This window comes from Corvus brachyrhynchos, unplaced genomic scaffold, assembly GCF_000691975.1.
Source record: "Corvus brachyrhynchos isolate BGI_N302 unplaced genomic scaffold, ASM69197v1 scaffold103, whole genome shotgun sequence".
NCBI classification, from domain to species: Eukaryota; Metazoa; Chordata; class Aves; order Passeriformes; family Corvidae; genus Corvus; species Corvus brachyrhynchos.
This window is the reverse complement of record NW_008237436.1, coordinates 5,249,969-5,271,513: the sequence shown is the minus strand read 5'-3', so window position 1 is coordinate 5,271,513 and position 21,545 is coordinate 5,249,969. Positions and strand designations below refer to the sequence as shown.

Here is a 21,545-nt window from a genome sequence, read left to right as displayed (position 1 = left end):
ATCACTGCAGTTTGATCAGCCATTAAAACTTGTATTCAAGTATTTCTTAACACTTCAAGTATTGCTTAATACTGCCTTTATATAGCTGGGAGATAGAGGTAATGGTCAGTGTCTTCCAGTTTAGTTTGTTTAACAAAAATTTATTTCTTTTTCCTTCTTTCAGTTGATCTTAAGAAAGGATCATGTCCAAGTGCTGCAAAATCAAATCTCCCAAAGCCCTGCCCGTCTGGACTTCGTCCCCCAGGCTATTCACGGTTGCCAGCAGCTAAGCTGGCCGCATTTGGTTTTGTCAGGAGCTCAAGTGTGTCCTCTGTCTCCAGCAACCAGTCAAACGACAGTGCTCAGAGTGACCAGAGTAGGACAACTAACCGTAAGTCCCAAAAGTGCCCTTCTTTCTGGAGGGATATTAAACAGGTGTGTTCCAGGATTGTCCAAACTGGAGTTTCTATCTAATTTAGGACTAATGAAACCTGTTCAGTACTCACTAATCTGTTTTGTGCCACTGACTTTGGTTTGGTATCTTGATTTTCCAGTGAATTTTTTTAAAAAATAATATTTATTAAATATTAATAAACAATTATTAAAGTCTATCAACTATTTAAAATATTAATTACAACAGATGAATAGGGGCTGAATGTGAAGGGGTTTTTTCCCCTGCTACAGAGAAAATCCCATTAAGAGTGAACCTGAGGCATTCTTTCTTGTATTTTGTTTTTACCTGGAACATCTCTTCTTACAAGCTGAAATAGTAAATAAAAAGAGTGAACAGTGTTTGGTAAGTAAATGGCAGCCAATGCAGAATGGGAAAAATATTATCAAAAATAAGAGATACAGTTTTTCTCATCTACTTTTCTTCTGCTTCTTAATATTCAGTATAATAAACTTAGTTTAGAAAATTGAGCAAATAATGCCAGTGACGTGAAAGGGATCAGGGCTGATATGATAGTACATCTACCAGACTTTGAATGATCCCATGGCAGAAATGTCATTCCAAATCCTATTTTCTGTAAAGGCTGTTAATTTTATTAAGTACAATATAGTGCCCACTGGATTGTGCAGTCCTTAGGAAATGTGTGCGTGCCCTGGGCTCAGAGCAGAAAGGGGGTTTGAGGGATTTTCATGCCCATTTTTCTCTGAAGACTGGATTGAGCCTGAACTGTGTCAATATCAAAGCAAGTGGTATCAGCCCAGGAGGGGTGCAGACAGGGCCACCAGGTGATATGAGGCAGCAGAGGAGACAAGATCTGCAGGCTCCTAAATCTTTCACTGTTAATATTAATTTGAAATTAATTAAAATAAAAACAGTTAATATCGTTCAAAACCCTAAAGATTTTCTCTTTCCCCTTTACATGGGGTGATTGAAATGCAAAAGACTAATGTCAGCAGGGGCTTTTAACTTTTCCAATGCCCCCAAACATGTTTGTAGCGTGTTTTACTGTGGGACTGATCACTCATTTTTGGTTATTTCCTAATAAGCTTTACTTTATGGTTAGTCAACCTCTTTTGCTTTGTGCTTTTACCCTACATTTATGCCTTTGGAAAACTTTTATCTGGTGTTGTAATCTTTTAGTCTTTAGTTACATAAAACCTGTGTTAGGGACAGAATTACCTGATATCTGATTAGATCTAAACTACATTTCTGCAAATAAATTTGTTGTTTAGCAATTTCAGGTGGGAATCTGAATGAAATGACATCTGTAGGTACAACACTATCCTTGAACACACTGGGTGTATGCAGGTTCATACAAATTGAAAAGCAATATGCTCCAAGCTGTCGAATTTGAGTCAATTAATTTCTATTAAAAAAACTGTGGAAGAAACTTTAGTAATCTCAGGCACAGAAAGTTACATCTGATTCTTCAGTCTTCTTAAAAGAAGTTGATTTCATTTATATATTCTGGTGTGCTTTTATATTATCTTTGTACATTAGGCCCATAAAAACTGAAACCATATTCCAGTCACTGGCAGGACGTGGAAGCATTTGGTTTCATCTGACTCAGCTGAAGATGGTACTGCTCTTTAATGTTGGGATCAGGATGTTGTGACCAGCTTGTGCACACTACAAGATCAGTTTTGATCGGTATGAAAATTACCCAGGGGAAGTGTTCTGCTTGTACGAATTCATGTAGAGATGAGCTCAGCCCATCACCTGATGAAAAACAGCACCCTATAACTTTGCTCTTGCTGCAAAGTTAGGTAACTCATCTAAGATGTTGTCTAGTTTCTCTCCACCTCCATGTGAGAGCAAAAGAATGAGCCCCTCCCAAGGGTCACCTCTCTCATGTGGCTCCTGTGACACGCAAAGCTGTCCAGCCCAGAAGTTTTTTACTTTTCTTTAGTTCCAAAAGGATAGTGCTTCCTCTTGGATAAGGGTGACGGAAGGAGAAGGTGTGTTGCCAAGCAGGTGAGGGCACATCTGGTGTTTAGGGTGCCAGGCCTCGGTAAGTCATCACACGAGGTGACACCTAGCTTCCTTTGGATTTAAGGCAACACAGCTGTTCATGGGGCAGATAGGTAGGAAGAAAAAATGTTTCCTTACTTGTTTTTTATTAACTTTCATGGAAATGTTATCTGTATGAAACTGTACCATCTTTTCCTATTTATTGTCTATGTGCCAGCAAGAGTTAAATTAGTTGCCCAGCACCCAGGGAGCACAAATTAGTTGCTTTCCATTCTACTGCAGCTTATTTAACACAGAGCAGCAGTGCACTTCAACATGCACAGAAAGGATGTAGGGAAGAAGTACTGGCTCAGGAATCTTAGCATGACATATTATTTCTTCCCTTCACTACCTGCTGGAAGAATGGTTTATTTAAATTAAATAAATAGCTGATTCTGTAGCTACTACCTGTGATCATATCTTTGACTAAATCAGGTTTCCTAGAGGGCAGGAAAAAGTTTTACTGTTAATTTCCTAGCTCGGTAGGGTAGAAAATGCAAAATTATCTACCTTTATTAGTCTTCAAACATACATAACACAATTTTCTATTTAAGCAGCTTCTCTGTGTGTAAGGGAGACAGAAGTAGTTGATAACATTTTACAAGTGCATTTGTTATAAATAGAGGAGCTGCTACTGTTGTAAATTGAGGGGCTCATTTCAAAATCATGACATATTGTAGGTTACTAGAAAGCCAATGACTATGGCTAGGTGAGAGGAAAACACTGGTTTATTTTAGGGACGGAGCGTTTTAGGATAAACAGTGATTTTTTAAGGGGCCCTGGTGAGATCCTGTTCTTGCTTTTCTCTCCTCTGCCAGATGTCTTGTGGTGCTAGTCCTTCCTAAACAGATTTCTTTTCAGAAGTCCCAATGAGTGTCTCTGCCTAGGGAGTAAAACCCCACTTGTTTAGAGTAAGGAGACGTGATGTTTGTGTTGAGGGGAAATTTGTTAATGGAGCTGTGATGTGGCAGCTTTGTTCTTCACCAGACTTCCCCCCTTCCTGTGACCCCTCTGAAAGCAGTAAGCCTGGATGTGCACAGAGCCTGTGCTGTGCTTCTTGGTTGACTTCCTGGAGATACTGCGCATATTCAGATTGATTCAATTAAATGGATTTGAAGCAGTGGGACTATACTCTTTTCTCATGGTGAGACAGGACAGACTGCTCAGCACTTGTCTGCTTGTCCTCATGTCTTCCCTGGAGTTCCATCCCAGGATGGGTATAAGCCAGGCTGCTGTTTGCCAATAACACGCCAACTGTGACAGTCTTGCCACAAGCTGCTACTCAGGATCAGTCATAATGGGGCTCTGCTCCTATGAAGTCCTGCCCAATTTTGTGTTGAGACTGAAGGGGCAGCTCTGGTAACCAAACTTCTCAACATCTCACCAGCTTTTGTGGTAGGGAACCGACCTGCAAGTCAGGGTCACTAGTCTGTTTTGGCCATTAAAAATCCACTTCTTGGTGCCTAGGTGTAATTTGTGGTTTGCTCACAGGGAAGCCAAGGTCTGCAAAGCTCATTCATGATGATGGTGGCACATAAGGCAGCTTCTCACCTTGCTGAAGAAGGTGGGGTGCAATGTCAGAAGCCAAAACCCACTCCATTTCAAAGCTGGGTTCTAGGGTGGATCAGGGGAGCTCACCATGGATCACTACTGCCTGTGCTGCCCTGCTCAAGATGAAATGGTTAAACGGTTCAAGGTGGTGATCTCTTCATTTGATATGGATGACAGGGGTAGTTGTGGTTGAATCAAACAACTCAGAGAAGTGGAGGCAGTGAGAGGTCGTTGTACCAATGGAGGTGAGGAGCTGTGGTGTGTCCATTCCTTGTTGCTACTAATGTTCCTCTGCATTCAGTGTGGAGCCTGCAGCTCCCCCTGCCACTTCCACACCTCTCATCTCATGGTTTCCCACATCAGGGCAGCTCTATACTACAGTGCAGCGAGGCCCAGGTAAGGTTTTCTGCTTGAGCAAAGCCACATGGCCTGACAGCTATGGGACGTCTGGGGAAGCCTAGGCTGAGGCTCAGCTCCAGGCCCTGCTATCAGTACTCCACAGATCTGTTCTGTGCCACAGATAGGTTTGTCTGCTAATATTTTGTTCAAGATTACCTGAAAAATTTAGCCCTATCTCTGGTGTACTACTTTGGAGGTTTTCAAAAATGTCTGATATTTTAAACCATTATTCTTTATTTAGAAAAAAGGGAGTTTTGTATGTCTAGAAACTTTTTGCTTGTTTACGGTCTAAATTGACTAGAATTGAAAATTGAGATACTTCAGTCTAAGGAGTGTGAATGTATTCTGCAAAATATGAGAAAAAGTGAATGACTAGACAGTCATGTTAAGGTTGAAACCACTATGATTTGGAGGGGAGAGAAACAATTGTGTAAACATAAAGAAAAACTTCCAATTTAAACAACTTATAACAAAGTACCTAACTGTGTATTTTCCCTTGGAATTTTAAATGCCCTGTGTGGAAGCTTTCCCTGTGTCTGCCCCAATAAAATTTGCATGAGAGGTTCACAGCATCCACCAAAGGCCCACAGTTGTGGGATGTGGTTCCCAGTATTATCTTGTGATTCTGCAGTGAGGTAACATGATGCTCGGATTGTACCTTGTGTTTTACTGGTTTGAGGGGCTTAGAGTTCTCTCACTTGCTTGTATCTGCATTTTGAGTGATCAGCTGAATGTCCTGCTCACATCATTAGCTTCATGTACTTCATCAGAATAGACTCCAACATGCTGTAAGTACCATGTGGGAAAGAGTTTGTGAGGCACTGTGGAAGAATTTGATGTGTGGAGGACTGGAAGAAGGGTGGATTGTTTAGAATGAGTTAAGGTATGCTAATTGCTATGAGTTCAGGAAATGGAAGAATGTCGGTGTAATATCGGGAAATACTTCATATTCATAAGGTCTACTAGTCTCTTAAATAATCTTCCAAGTGAAGTGATGAAATCCCTGTTGCTTAAGAGTCTTTAAATAGAACAATAGCACGGTGTTAGAGGCAGTTCTCCGTCAACGTGCTAGACTAAGACATAATGCTATTCAGTACCTACCCACCGCTCTGAATGCTGAAGCAATTTATTTTGAGACTGAACAAGAAAATGGTGATGAATATTTCAAAACTTGTTTTAGTATCTCACGACAGCTATTGTTTTGTTAAAAATCACAGAAAAATGAAACTGCATGCTTTATTGATGTAAGCCTCCATGATCCTTTCTTCAATATATATATTTCCCACTGGTTTTTGACCTTGTGTTGCCTGGCCTTGCTAAATGTTGAATTTCCATTCTACCAAGCAAAAATGTCAAAGTGTCAGATTCAGGTGGGCGGAGAAATGAGGAAATTAAAGTGAGCACAGGAGCCTTGAATAGATGCCTAATTTTCTCCAAAATGGGTAGAACGTTCAAAATTGTCTCATGGTAGACAGGTATAACAATTGTTCTTAAATACGTAAGTGTTATGTAAATACAAAGAATTTACTGCATGAAAATTAATTCCAATCATATTTCTATGACAGATTTTCTGTTCAGTTTTCTACATGATAAATTCAGGGGTTTTTTCCCTTCTGACCTTGTTCTGATATTAATGCCTTGATAGAAGAATCACTTTATGCCATCTTTTCACTGTGAATAGGACTGAAATAGAACAGTATTAACATTCTCAGCTTAGTGGGGTGAAGCATCTGGAAAAGTGCAGTATGCCAGCCAGGAAGAGCAAGGGCTATAAGACATTTTAGCTGCCTTTACTTAGCAGCATTTACTTTTCATACTCTAGTTCCTAATGATGGGGGAAAAAGCATTCAAAGAATGGCTTGGGGGTGTAGGCAGAGAGGTTTCTCTCTGATGGCAGAGATTGAAACAACAGTACTGAAGTATAAGTTGTGTAAGTTGTCTATTAATTTCAGGGGGTTTTAGATATGGTGCTTGCAGTAATATTTTAAATGTGATACTATTTTACAAGTTTAGATAATGTTTTTGCTATGTCCATTGTTACCTCTTCCCCTGCCCATCAGAACACACAGCAGAGGGGAGCAGTTCCACACTGGGAGGATCTTCACCACCCCTTGTAATGAATAAGTAGAGGCAGGAAGATCAACCTGGTTTGGAAATGCAGAACTACTTTTATATGAAGATGCCAACCTGAAATATTTAAAGGGTTTTCAGATTTGCTGAGGTTAATTTTGTCAAAACTGAATAAATCCGTGAAACTCTGAATTCAGCAAAGCTTGCTTTTTATGAGCAAAGAACTGTTGAAAGAGTTTTGCCAAGCTCTCGTGCCAGCTCAACTCGAGTGCTTAATCATCATGTTTGTTATTGTTATAAAGTGCCATATAAAATCTGCGGTTTTAGTGTAAGAAGTCCGGTCTCGGAGATTCTGTGTCTGTGTTCTAAAATTGTCCTGGCTCAGACCTGGCAGCTCTAGTTCCAGTTTTTGGCACTTATCTCTGTCTGGTTTTTAAAAAGTGGCTTCAATATCCACCTCGCTTTCCTGTCCGTAAAATGGGGTGGGAGAGTACAAATGTTTGCACATGTATTGGGTAACGGGACAAGGAAGAAACAGATAGTGACAAATCCTCTTTCCTGGCCCATTTCCACACAGGATTATTTGACTGATTATGTGCACCTAATTTAGTCACGGCAACTCTTAGTGTTTAATCTGCAGAGGGTAAAAAGTAGTTCAAACCACTTGCACACCAGGCTGCCAGACACCAGTTTCACTGGAGAAGGCAGTGCACTGCCCCAGGATTAGATTATTCCCATTACAGACACCCAAGGTTTCTCTGTTCTTTAACTCTGTGGGAAGATGTTGGTTCAGTGATCAGTGTCGTGAACTGTGGCAGCCTGCTTGGTGCCTCTATACTGGGAGGTTTCATCAATGCCTTCTTTATTTTAAATATGTCCTATGGCTGATTTTGTGCTTCCCTGGTCAATAGGAGATCATGACTACTTTATTTATTGCATTATGATGAACTTCATTAAGTTGTTAGAAGGATACAAAGAAAGCAGTGAAGCCATTTCTAAAATAACTACTTTTTTTTTTCAATCTTTATATCGCAGTTTCTAAAAAGTCTAGTCTTCAGTGATCCTGAAGGGTATCCCCACTGATAGCAATGTGAGAGAGGTGTGAGGAAGAAGAGAGCTGATGGTGGAGTGTGAATTTTACAGTCTGGGGAAAACCCTCAGTCAGTCCAGAGCCAGTAACAGGCACAAGCACAACACTCATCTTTCTGGGGACACTCAACACTTGGAACGGTGGCACTTAAAATGTCCTTTTGAAAATATGAAGGCAAGCAGCAGCTGGAACATGTCTGTCACATCCAAATTAAAACCCCTCTGAAGACCAGAAAACTCTCTATAAATCGTCTCCTTTTCATACTCTAATCTTCCTATTCTATCTGTTGAGGGAGGAAATACTCGTTTAGAAGTGAACCCTGTGGGTATTCATTGAAATGGATTAATCTTTTAATTTAGCCCAGAGAAAAATTAAGGAATAAAGCTTTGAAGAAATGAGAGCTCATCTGTTTCTCTTTTTCTTTTTTCTTTTCTTTTTCTATTTTTTTTCTTTTTTTTCCCCTTGCCTTCTAATGGAATCACAGTTAAAATCTTCATAGTCTGCCACTAATGAAGTATGACCTTGCAGGACTTTTGAGAAACTTTCTGCTTCACCATGTCCCTCTCATGCATTTCATTTCAGTTTATAAATCAATATTTAAAAAGGGTTAATTCTGGATGTCTAGCTATGGGGCTTATCACTGGAGTATTCCATTGACTTCATCTGCAGATTTTGGGCTTTCTGAAATTCAAGCCTGTGGTAATCTAGATGCATTCAACTCCACAAAGATGCATCTTCAAAAAGCACCACATACTGCTTCTGGTTCAGTTCTGCATTTTGTATTGTCTGTGAGGTTGAAGCCAGTGAGCACAGTGAGGCATTCTGGCTTTGAAATCTTTAAGTAAATCAAACAGTTGGCCTGACTGAACCAATTACTTTCAGTGACAAAAATCATTACAGACTCTATAGTAATAGGCTTTCTTCCAAATATAACTTTTTTTTCAAAAATAAGTATTAATTTAAAGATACAAGAAGTTTGATATGGTAGTTAGGAGCCAACTTTGAGTCACAGTGAGACAAAGAAAAATACTTGTGTCACAGTTTTGAGTTACGTAAATTTTGAGAGGATTTTTTAAAATTATGTTTTCCCTTGTGTGATCTTAACTTAGTGTCAGCAAGGCTGTTAGCTTGTTTTCCTAAACAAGAAGAAAATAAGCTTGAGGTTCAGTGTTTCTTTGATCTCTTTCAACAAGGACCAAATTTAAAAAGTGAGACTGAGATGATCTCCTTGCAATCATATTATTAATAGCTGTAGTCAAAAATAAAATGTTGTGAATTTGTCACACACACGGTTCAATCCAGTTGCCTAACCAGCAATAAACAGGACCAATGTTATAAGTACTGTAAATATTACTGGCAAATCACATTTAGAGCAAAAGGTTTCAGAAAACAAAACTGTCCTCGTTATAGAACGTGAAAAATCAATTGACAAAATGGTATGCTCTTGCAAAATGAAGTGTGGATAATGAACACAAACAAATGGGAATTTGGAAAAAGCCTGTACACTGTCCCTTTTGGCAGGCAGAGTGACTGATGAGTTGAGGAGATCCATGGTGGATTAGTGCAGGTATGTATTAACAGTGGAGCAGAGGAAGACAAACTTCAAAGATGTTTCTAATCTTTGATCCCATTAGGAATCCTGCAGAAGACTTGTGAATTCTAATTTAGTAGCGTGAGAAGTGTTACAGCCAAAAGAGTGCAGCACTATTTTAAGAGGAAAAACTTTTTCCATGTAGATTTTGGGCTGGAATATCACTTGTAACGTTTTTTCCGTCACACTAGACTAGTCCAAACAGGTTAAAATTGAGGTCATTGATGTAAGTCTTCCAGATGCTCTTGAGAATATCTGAAATAAAAGAAGGAACAGCATCTTTTGCAGCTTTCATTATTGCCACGGGTCTGTTAATTGTGATCCAAGAACTTGAAAATTGCAGTTTAAACAGCCTTTCCTTCCAGCTTGCTGCTTGACAATCTCTAGAGACCTGGACAAGATTACACGAGGATGTAAACAGCTCAGAATGTTGTGGTTCTTCATCTTGTGACAGGGGTAAGACCACAGGCTTTCAACTTAGGATTTCCAAAGCTAATTTAAATGCTAGAAGAAAGCTGACTGAGGTCCGAAATAAGTAAAACCACCGCTGGCAGAAAAATGACAGCCTTAGACCCTCCAACCCAGAACACTAAGCTGAATATAACAGGAACAATTGCACAGTATTTTCCTCCAGGGTGGGAGTTATCAGAAACTGTGGGCTGTTGGCACACGAGACATCAGTGATACCACCATCAGCAGTAGCAGACGTTCAGTCCCTTGGAGATGAGCCCAAGGCTTCCCATGTGGCAGCTTTAGGGGTCTACCTGTGGCATTAATGTGGCTGGAGGAGAAAGCTGCTGGCATTTCTGTAGTTTACAAACAAGCCTTTGACTCTCTGTTCCCTATGGCAAGGAATCAAGCTGGGCTACATGGTGTAAATCTTCAATTTATGCTCTTCCCAACTTCAAGATCTGCTCATCTCTCTTGACACAGTGTAAGTTGCCATCACTACTTCCATAGAAGGCTGCACAGTCAGAAATACTTCTGCAGAAATATGAACACTTAAGATGAGAGAATAAAGTGCTCTGTTGAGCTGGCAGTGTTCCCATATAAACCTCGACACCAGATCGGGCATTGGCGGGGTTTGTCTCAGAATGGGGCATGTCACTCACTGTGTGCTGATTCACCAAGCAGTCATAAGGGTACTCTGTTATTTTAGTGCACACTATCTGGATTGGACCATTAGGCGTTGAGCAGCGTGTGTTTCTATGTAAAAAGGTAAAAACTTTTAACCAGAATGCTCTGGAGATGATGCCTACACTGGCCAGCTGGTGGACTGATGGCAGCAGCAACTTGTAGCAGCACTAATGCTGCACAGTGGACCTTGGTGACACAAAACAAGGCCAGACCAGTTAGTTTTTGCATGTCACAAACCTTTCTCCAGCTGAACATGACACCAGTCTTTTCTATTTGTTTTCTTATTTAAAGCAAGCCTCCCAAAGACTACAAATTCCATTATAATCCTTAATTCAACAATCACAAAGAAAGAATATAGCTTCTAATTGGCAGAGAAGAGTCAGGAGACACCCTTCTACCTCACCACTAAAAGCAGAGATGCAATACAGTAAACGAAGGAGTGAGTTGTCTCCTACCAGTGCCATGCATCTCAGAAATAGTGTGCATTTCTGGTGCCCTGATAGCGTAATACTGAAGTCTAGTCAGTGGTTAAGTTCCCATCTATCACACACTGCAGTTATACTGTGCTCCTGCCAGCCGTTCCTGGAAAGGTGTGCACAACCTCCAGAGAAACTAAACAAAACTGAGTGAGGAATGATGAGTTTTGAGTAAAATGGTATGTCTCAATCAAAACATCTTATGGCCAAACCTGTGAAACCCTTGTATTGTCTTCCCCTGCTGCTAAACTGTATGGAATAGTGTGGGCTGGAGTTCAGTCTGTGCCCTCAAGTATATGGTGTGATTTTTTGTGTTTAAACAAGAGAATTAAAAATGCATCCATTTTAACCATAATTTTTCTCCTTAAAAAAGAATATACAGTTTATTTGATGCTTTTGATAAACTCTTCTGCTCAGTTCTTACTGCACATGAGACAATCTACAAATTAATACTACTTTTGTAATCTGAGGAAAGGGGATTTCCCAATGAATGTTATTATGATACTTCTATTTAAACTGAAGGCCTATTTTTAGATGCTTGGATGTGTCCTGGGATAAAACATTCTTTCTCTGACATGTTGTAATGTTGACTAAATGTATTATGTACTGCATCTAGGTATCTAAGGAATTTTAATTGTCTCTGAGGTACACAATAGTGTTTTGGAATTAGGATATTTATCACTTGTCACAGCTTGTAAATTTAGATACAGAACAGGCCTGTACACTGTCAAGCTGTGTGGGAAAGAAGAATAAGAGGTAGCGTCATGGTCTCTGTATGCCTTCCAAAGAATAGTTTGGAAGCATGTTCTAAAAATGTCTAAGATGTAGTTTAAAAAGGTGTCGTTTAAAAAAGCTTAAACCTGAAAAAAAGGTGCAAGAAAACTCAAAAAAGCTGATGCTAAGAAACTGTCTCTTGTGCACACAAGTCAGTCCCACTTCTTTGGCAAAGCGATAGCTGCTCTAAGAAATGTACTGAATTATGCATGGCTTACCAACAGTCCTGCTCGGGAGTGCAGTCGTGGTGGCTTCAGGGAATGTGTGCACTCCTGAATTATCATCTCTCTACCCATTGTGTGAATCAGAAGTACCTGCAGATAAAAAATTCAGATTAATTGAAAAAGCCTCCAAGCAGCTCACTGAGTGATAGAAGCTTGTTATCAGTCACAGCTGGAAGATTAAACTGTGGACCGTCATGGTAAACAATTTGCAGCTATGATTCATTTGGTATTCCCCACTTTGAAGCATGGCAGCTATCATGTTGCAAAAAAAAGCCCAACTAGTAAAACTAATCTAAACCATCAAAGATTGGTGTATTTTAAATCAGACTGGCTTTTTCATGGAGCCCATGGTTTCATAACTGTAATTTTTGATTTTGTTTTTCTTTTTAACTGGGTTGATGGCAAATGTTTCCCTAAGTGGTATCTCGGCAGCTGTCATAAGATGGTTTCTGCCCTTAGCCAGGGTGCCGGAAAGCATCTTGGCAGGGTTGAAGCAAAGCAGCAAGGTCCATTTATGACTTCTCCCCTGCCCATATAGCCAGATATTTGGAGTGATTATCCTGCTAATATACATTATAATGCCTATTAATCGTCCTTAAAATGTGGTCATTCTGTTAGTGTTTGATTCCAACATGCCTGTGTACTCTCTGTTTTGCTGTGTTCTCCCATGGCTTTAGACAAGGGACTCCCTCTCTTACTGGTGCTGCCCACTCACTCGCTTGGCACCCAGTGATGATTCGGAAGACTGGTGTTCAATAAGAATTGTGGTAACATTTGCCTCTACTACAGCAGACACAAAGCTTCACCCTGCTTTTTTTGCAGTTTTTAATGAACTAATGAAATGTATATGTAATTAGTTTTGATAATGCTTCCAGGAAAATACTGCATGCTTGTTTGAAAGTTTACCTCACTGTATAGGTTTTTTAGAGGGAAGTTTTTTTGGGAAAGGAAGCTCTGTTTGAGTTTTTAGATGTTTTTCACTGGGTGGGTTGTAAAGAAGTCAGGGTTTTCCCCAGACTTGGATTTCTGAATTTTTTGTAACTTCCTCCCACTGCTTGACATAATGCCCTGTCACTTGGAGTCAGGCTGGGTGTGCTGGCATCTCACATTGGCAGCTAGGGCTGGATGAACCAATTGTGGTGGATAATGCGCTCAGTCACATTAGCCCTGTGAGCATGCACAAATTCTACCTGTGGCTAACAAGATGCTGCTGCCTCTTCCTGTGATTGTGGGGGCCAGGAGCCGGCTGCTGGTACCCTCAGACATTTCACCTCATGCAGCTGCAGCACTCGGAATCTGGGGGTCCCGCTGTACCAAGAGCACAGACAAGAATCAAAACTCTCAACCTTCTTGATCCCTGTCTTTGGCTTGGCATTGGACCCAATAATATTAATACAGTTTTGCCTTGAGAGTGGGACACGAGATGTAGGAGCCTCTTGCAGTAAAATAAACTAGGTCAGTACAGCACTTAGTATGTTTTATGTCCCCCCAATATGTAGTGCATATTCCTGCATATCAAGTGGTATTTATTTATGGAATTTTGGTTACACTTAGAATAAACTTATTTAAATTTAGCTTCTCTTCAGCATTAGTTTGCAGATCTGGAGATAAATTAGCCAGTTGACCTTGGACTTTCGTTGCATTCTATCCTGCTTACCAGATTTTTAACTATTCAGCTCTGGCAACATTTTCGCAAAGATATGGGAACAAATCACATCATAAAAATTACTGTTCATCTGGTAAGGGCTGGGGGGCTTTAGGTTTTATACCTCCCTTCTTCTTTTGCAGTATAGTCCTGGAGATGAAGTAATTTTTCTGATAGTGATTCAAAGGAAATGGATACATGGTAAAAAAATTTTCAGAGCAATCTGCAAGGGCTGAGAGATGGAAAGGGTTGGCTTAGCTGGGGGTGGCCCTGGCACCCACCCTGCATCAGGAGTTCTAAACTGTCCATGAGTCATGGGGGTTTTCAGCACAGGACTTCAAGACAAACTCTCCAAGAACTCAGAGTGATGCATGGGAATTAAACAGTACAAGTAGAGGGAGTAATTAATGGCTTAGGGATCACTTGCACTCATACTAACTTGAATAATTGTTTTCATTGGCTTCATAAGGTCTCGTCAGTGCCATATACCTTGGAAGGAGAGGTCTCCAGCAGTCTGCTGCAGCACCAGCTGGGAATTCATATCATCCAGGGAACTTGGGAACAAGGTGTTTCCACTGTGACTGCAAGTGGGAACTCCATCAACAGCAGATAATAAACAACCTACATTTTCAAATATCTCAGTTTTGTTTAAAAAAGCCCCCACAACAGATTATTAGACACTTGAAGGTTAATCTATTTACAGCTGCATAAAGAGCTCCAGTTAGCAGAAATATGGAGAGCCTCTCCACGTGGTAGTGTTAGTGCCAGCTCCACCGATTCTGTACAAATTGCCTGCACTTTCCTGCTGGCTGAAGGGACGCAGTGTGGGGACAGATTTTAACATTTCTGTGCTGCCTGATATGGATAGACACAGAAACCTTTCTTTTTGGTGGACAAACCTCTTTTTCAGTCAATTTTTTGACTCTTAAGTGCAGTTTAATACCTTGATACTTGTAAAGAAATTTCTGTTGAAAGCTGTTGGTAAATGACAATTTGTTTTCTTTTAGAAAACTGTTGGGAGGCAGGCAAGTGTTGTTATTACTGGCTTGTGAAAAGGCTGAGCTCTCACATGAGCCATCTTGGAGCGTATTGGAGGGTTTATGTGGGATATTTGAAGCCCAGGTGCCTCCAGCTCTCTCTGCTGTGTCCCAGGATAATTGGTCTTAGACCCAGAGATGGGCTTTCTGGGACCACAACAGGGAAAATGACCACCAGCTGTGGGAACAATGCACTGGAAGAGAAGTTCACCAAAGCCATGTCAGGGGGAGCATGATAATGCTTCAAGACTGTGTTTGAAGTATTCTGACACAAATGTCACACTTAGCTCCTTGTTCTCAGCTCCAGTGGAACAAAGCTCTGCTTCCTTGGGGAAAGTTTTGGGAACATTTATGCTTTTATATGATGCAATGATGTCCCCTCCAGACTTCCTGAGTTGAGGGAGAACTTCCATGGGTGTGTTTCAGCAGTGAAGTAGATATAGTCCTTCATCTCTGTAAAGCTGGCTTTGGCATTTATCATATCAAAGTATTCAAATTTATGAAACAGTTTCTTGGAGCTCAGTTAGTCCCATGGGTGACTTTTTTACAGAACCAGCAGCCGAGCTGCCTCTCTGTTAAAACTGTGCAGGGAAAAGAGATAACTGTGTCGTGTGAGCTGCAGGGAAATTAGAACAAGCTAATCAAAAAACGCAAAGAGGGAAGTTAGACATTAAAGGTACTTTCATATAGACCACAAGACATGAGTCTAGAAATGTGGTCCTAATGTGTATTACAGTCTAGTGCACAACTAAAAATATAGCCAGAATGCAGCCAGAAAAGACCATATTTGATAATAGATACTTTTTCCATTAAGAAATGGTAATGAATATATGTAAGGAATTTCACAAACATTCTCAGGGAGATCAGAGATGTAGGGTCACTGAAAACAGGGCAGCATAATGAGAAATCCTTGCTCTTGACAGATGATTAGTAATACTAAGCATGATTTGGGGCAGATTTTCTCCACTGTTGTTTATCACAAGCGTAAAGGATGGACCTTGACTAGGAAGCTTGTTTCTTTTATATTTTTTGAAAATAATTTATGACGTCTAACCTATATTTCTCTTGCAAGAGTTTATACCTGCTTGTCTTGTTCTATCTGCAGAGGATGCAGAGAATTGCTTCTGCCCAATACACATGTGGAGAATTGTTTCTGCCTAATACATATGTCATGTCTCATCTCATTTCCCTTCCATAGAAATGAATCAATCCAAGGGCTTCAACTTTTTCCTATGCCATACTTTCAAAGACCTCTGGTAATTTTCTGTTCCTTACCTTTGGACTTCTTCTACTTTGTCTGAGTGCACTTCCCTGACCTAGACTAGTTATAGAAAGCTAATATAAATCCCACTTCATAAAACTTTTCATAATGGAAGTCAATCACCCATCAAGGCCAAGGAAATTGAATCTTTCAGAGTTGAAATGAACTTGCCTAAGGATACCGGTCAGAGAACAGGCAGAGCTAGGAAGATGACCCAAGACCCAAACTCCCTGGCCAGTCCTTGCAAAGACTGGCAAACACACTACTTTGCAATCCTTTCCTTGGAGAAATGTACCATGTGGAATCACTAAAAGATCTGGACTGCCCCCAGAAAGTGGTCCTTTTTCTTGCAAAGTATGAGATGTAGCAGTGCCTCTTCTCCTTTATGTGCAGACTGCTCTTGGTATGGCGTTCACCCAGCTGAACTCCTACAGCTCTGGTCTCTTGCAGGTTGAAGGTATGACAATTCAAAATGGGCTTTATCCTCTTCCCTATCAGCTTCAAAACCTTCTGTAAATGGAGATGGGCATCCAAGTTTAAGTTCTATTCAGAGCAAATTTGTGCCTTTTATTGATGGATTAGAGAAGAAAACCAGAGCGTTTTAAAAAAGAAGAGCTGGTATATTCTGTTTGCTCCAACCAGAGCTCACTGCACCAGCTCCATAAAGTAAAACTACAAGTATCTCTAAAATGAGGTTGTAGGGGAGGTTGCCCGGCATGAGCTGCAATTGCAGCAAGTTATTTCTTCTTAATTATCGTGTAGTAGTGAGTACATTAAGATGTTCAGCCTTCTCCTTAGCTATATGATGTTTGCTGAAGCACAGCACATCTCAGCCACATTGAGTAAACACATACTTATCTATCTGGTTTAAAAATATTAAAATATTCTAATTGTTATTCAGCTTATCTATACATCTTACTTTTGGAATTTCTCATGCATGTTTACTTTTTATTGTTTGTTTGGGGATTTTTTTGTGATTTGGTGTTTTTCTTTTTTTTAATAAGATACATTTATTAATTTTCTTCTCTGCTCTATTGGAATAGTTTATGTGTAATTTAAGATGCAGTAACTTTGCTACCAGTGGAAATCAATGAATTAATTTGATACCAGCAATTTCTTAACCCGCCCAATGCCAGAGGGACCCCAGTGCAAGAAAGGGTGTACTAATGCTTTATGAACACGCAGCACTTGCACCAGCACACTGCTGATTAAAAAACACAGGAGACTTTTCTTCAAAGGATTCTGAATAAAGCCTTTGGTCCTGTTTTCACACGTGGATTGATTTTTTTTTTCATTGTCCTAAATACATTTGTTAGACTACCTCATTTTGAACTGTAGCTGAAACTACATTAGATAAAGATTTTGCATGCATTTAATCCATCACTGAAAACAATCAAGAGTTATATATATATTTGACCTGATAAATGTCTCAGCATTTAAAATCCTTCTGAATCCTTGGATAGTGCTACTTAATCTCTTAAACGTGCACTTCTAATTACTAAGAATCCACACACTGGAGATCTAGTGACCCAGTTGTGCTTTGCACTGCTGTGTGTGGGAGGTGATTTGGGGTTTATTAATCCAAATAATTTTTGAACCCTGTGAACATACTCAGGACTTTGCAAGTGCTAATGAGCATTGCTCGCAAGCTGAGCAAATGGTGTTCTCCAGCCAGAAGCTCTGTGACGGGTGCACAGCCCTGCGATGCACACGGTGGTGGTGAGCTCTGCCCTTAATAGATCTTTCAAATGTAGTGTAGTTACTGGGAAATGCGTGTGCTGAAACTTGCAGTGGTATCAGATACTATGGCAAGGAAACTGACTGGACATTGCCTGAAAGTTTTGAACTCAAACAACAGTTTTTTTACAATGTAAATCTTCTCTATAGTACAGAAGAGAAGTAAATGCTTTTTCTTCCTTTGAAGTACAGTGGTGGTCTTAACGTGACTTAAACTGCATTTCAGGGTAGTTGCAGCCTCTGAATGCTCTATTAGTATCACTAGCTACAGCCCCTTTTTATGCCCCTTGCCTATGAATTATTTCTGTTCCAGAGAAGGAGAAAAAAATTATTATGTATGAAATAATATAATGTCTAACATATATCTCTCCTGAAGCAATAGAGGTGTGTTTATCGGTATGAATGCACCAATCTTAGTCATCATAAACCCCACTGTATGAAGCTGCTAAAAACTATTTGTTACTCATAATAATATGTATATATTTATTAGCAGTTGTCAATATTTTAATGTCTAGCCTCATAACTAGCTGTGCTTAGAGAGATACTGTCAAGTTAAATGTTTTTTCTCTATGTTCCAAATGGTACATTTGGTAGTTAAAATGAAAGAACACAATAAGAAAAGAAGTTGAAATTACTGTTTGGTTTTGCTTACAATAGGATTGATTAGTTGCCATCTAAGCAATTTAATTTCAAACATCCTATCAGGGCATTTCTGACATGTGCCCTGCACAGCAGCAGCCCTGCTGGTTTCTGTCCATCCTCAAACCCATTGCTGTCTGCTTAAAAAGCTCTTCTCTTTCCTACACCACTACCCCATTTACCTGCTCCACACACACTTTGAGACCCAACATGTCACTCACTCCGTCCCTGAGTCCTCTTAGCACTGATGTTTTCATGCCAAACAAATATCCCAAGCTGCTGCTGGGAGAGATGAAAGGAGCAGCCTTGGCAGTAGTGTGATACTGTTTGCATAGACAGCTGAAGGAGCACTGGATTTTCAAGGTGCTAGGCATTTTGGGCTCACCTTATCAACCCATCCACATCAGCAGATGGAAGGTGGGCCTTTCTAGGAGCTGCAAAGCAGGTGACAGCTGCTAATCATATAGTGAAGACTTTGCATGGTGAACACAAATTACTTCCAGAGAAGCAAAATGGTTTTTTTCCAGGTCCCCAATGCAGCTGACCGTGCTAGACTGGGTAGTGTCACCGCAGGTAAAGCCCACCATGATCTGTGCTTGCCTGTTGTGAGCTGCTGTTGGGTACACCTGTAATAAGGTACACCTGCCCTGAATGTTGCCCTCAGGTACTTCCTCTTCTGAAGACACCTCACATCCTCCTCCTCCTCCTCCTATCCCAATGCAACAACATCATTTGAGGTTCCTCCTTGACTACAGGTCAGATCAGTAGTCCTCCCTGTCATGTAGCTCTTGCACCATCTGGAGCTGAAGGCTTCCTCAGAGGGCACTGACTCGCCTTGCATAGCACAACAGTCATGCATTGTCATTTAGACTTAAATGTACTTCTTTTGTCAAGGGCAAATAAACCTGCTTTCTTCTCCCATAAGTAGGCTTTGGCAGTGAATGAACCCTTTAAGCTAGTTAGCAAATAACTGCACTATAGGATAGAGAATCCTTACAGAGAAAAAGGGGAGTGAAACTGTGAGTGTATTTACATACACATATACTATCTGTATTTCCTGGGGTCTTAATTCAGAAACCACAGGTAGGGCAGGGAACTCTCTATTAATTGGACCAGATCAGTTTGCTCATGGGCTTTTCTTTGCTCAGAGAAAGTCAGCTCCTTCAGCACTCTCTGAAGTTAGTCACAGTGTGGTCAGAATAAATACAAGTGCAGCCCCTTCCCTTGCAAGAGCCTTGGGGATCTCGCTACAGCACAAGGGCATTAAAAACCTCTATATCACATCTTGGCTTCTAAAACAGCTGAAATATAAACAGGGCTTCTGTGCCACAAAGCTCTGTCCTTAAAAGTACCATAAACAAAAATCAGGACTGTGAACCTGTGCTGCCTTGGAGGTCTGCCTGTGAGTACCAGAGACAGGATGCTGCTTATGCACTGGACAAAACACTGCCACGTCAGAGGCATTAGAATGACATGTTTATCCTATAAAATGAACTTGAAAGGTTCAGCTCTCCGGCCACCTGCTCAGGTCTGGTTAAGTATGAGACTGCCTGGTTGGGAAAGGACATTTTTGGATAGGGTGGCCTTGACTGAGGGACAGCTTACTATCCTCTGAGAAGAAACATATTTTCATTGTGGAAGATTTTGCAGGGTATTGGGAGTTCTTTGTCCAAAAGGAAGATTCCTATCACAAATGAGATAGATGAGCTGTATTGCAGACATAATGAAGAATAGTGCCTGGGTAAAATGCACAAGGAAGATGCTCTGAGGGGGATTCAGTTGTGTGACCGTAGGTTTCTTATGCTGACTTGGAAAACCCAGGAGATTCCCCTCCGCCTTGTTTGACCATATGATATCTCCAATGCCATGCAGATGTCTCAGGGGCATTTAGACACCTGTGATTGGATGGACGAATCTCATTTCAAGGAGAGAAATTCAGATTTGCAGACCCTGGAACTTGGAATGCTCCCTGTGTGCGAGCTATTCGTGGCTCTAGCAACACAAGACCTGGCTCAGTATGGTCAGAGAGGCCTGCAGAGCTATGTGCCTCCTCCTGAAGTCACTGCTGATTTTGGGCCTCCCAGCCTCCCTTACCACCCAGGGCACTTTTTTGTTTTATCTTGTACAAAGCAAGCAAACGAGTAGTACAGGTATATTTACTAAACTGTTACTCTCTATTGAGTCAGCTCTGATCCATTCATACCTTAAATTCCAATGCCATGGCTTATCTTTAAAGATGAGCTATGGACATTGGTTACTTTTGATCTGCCTGCTTTCCACTCTGTTAGCTTTCTGTTTGTCATCATGGATGATGCACAGTTCTCTCCAAAATTTGTTATTCATCTTTAGCTGTATATGCTTTAAGGCTGAATCTATTATTTCTACATGGCACATCAGAGATAGAGCTTTTCTTGTTATGAAAACAGTCACTGTAATCAAGTGAAGATTAATGGAAAGATTATTTCTGTGAATATCACGAGTTCCTGTAATGCGGTATTTTCCATGTTAATATATTCACAAACTGGATTGCGATACTGCCACCCCCAGCTCTGGTATTTTTTTGTCCTCTCTTTTACCCCCATGTACAGATAATGTACTGGACTGTGCTCTCACCCCAGACAATTGCTTGTAGAAGCAACTGAACTTCTGTACCTGCACATGATGTTTCCCACTTAACCAACACTTCATGAATCATTTGTCCTTTAAAGCATATGTTTTATTCTAGCAGAACATATGGTCTGCCTTGGTCTGCCTTACATACTATTTCAAGCAGCCAAGCCTCATTCCTAGATGTTTTCTGCCTCATTAGAGTCATTATTATTTTGGTCTTTTGTCAGAATGGAGTCAAAAAAATTTATTTTTTTACATTCTCGGTATGCTGCATCCTTGACAATTATTTTTGAATCAGAGGTGTCCCAGCCTCTCTTAAATTTTCAGCCATATGCTGCAGAATGAGTGTGAATCTTGTCAGTTCTCAGGAGAGTTTTCATGCATTTTTGCCCCCAAATTGTGCCACTGAAGCTCTTGGGTCTTCTGACATGGTGTGAATAAAATTCTGAGAGCATGTTGTCAGTGACTAGCCTGAAGAGCAGCTGAGGATATTCTTACAGACCTCCCTGCTGCAGAGAAGGGTCCTTGCATGTCTTCTTTTTCTGCCTCCTCTCCTATTAGACATCCCCAAGCCTTCACAGGTCCTGGGCATGGATCTAGTGGGAAAACATGCACAGGGCTGTGATTTCTTGCTGAATTCAACAACATGCTCTGGTGGGCTAGAAGGACATGCTTGACTTTATGCTCATGCTTGAGCTAGAGGCTCAGCTAGTTACTGGGGAGATGTTTTTGCCTATTTCACAATGTGACTCTGTGCACAGGTTGCAAGCACATGCAGAGGTAGCACTGGATGGCTTTGGAAGACTTTGAAGCCACATCCTCAAAGTCTGAGTGTCGATCAGTAGCACCAGTCCCTGCTCCTCC

The 21,545-nt window shown here is 40.7% G+C and overlaps 1 protein-coding gene across 4 annotated transcripts in view; it reads left to right on the top strand.

The window, feature by feature from the left end:
• The window catches only part of MTUS2 (microtubule associated tumor suppressor candidate 2), a 261,298-nt gene that overhangs the window by 110,771 nt on the left and 128,982 nt on the right, over positions 1-21,545 (top strand). For all 4 annotated transcript variants that reach the window (XM_017731364.1, XM_017731366.1, XM_008631454.2 and 1 more), the window contains one exon: positions 164-370. In XM_017731364.1, coding sequence (XP_017586853.1) covers positions 164-370 — 207 coding nt within the window. The remainder of the gene's footprint in view (positions 1-163; positions 371-21,545) is intronic.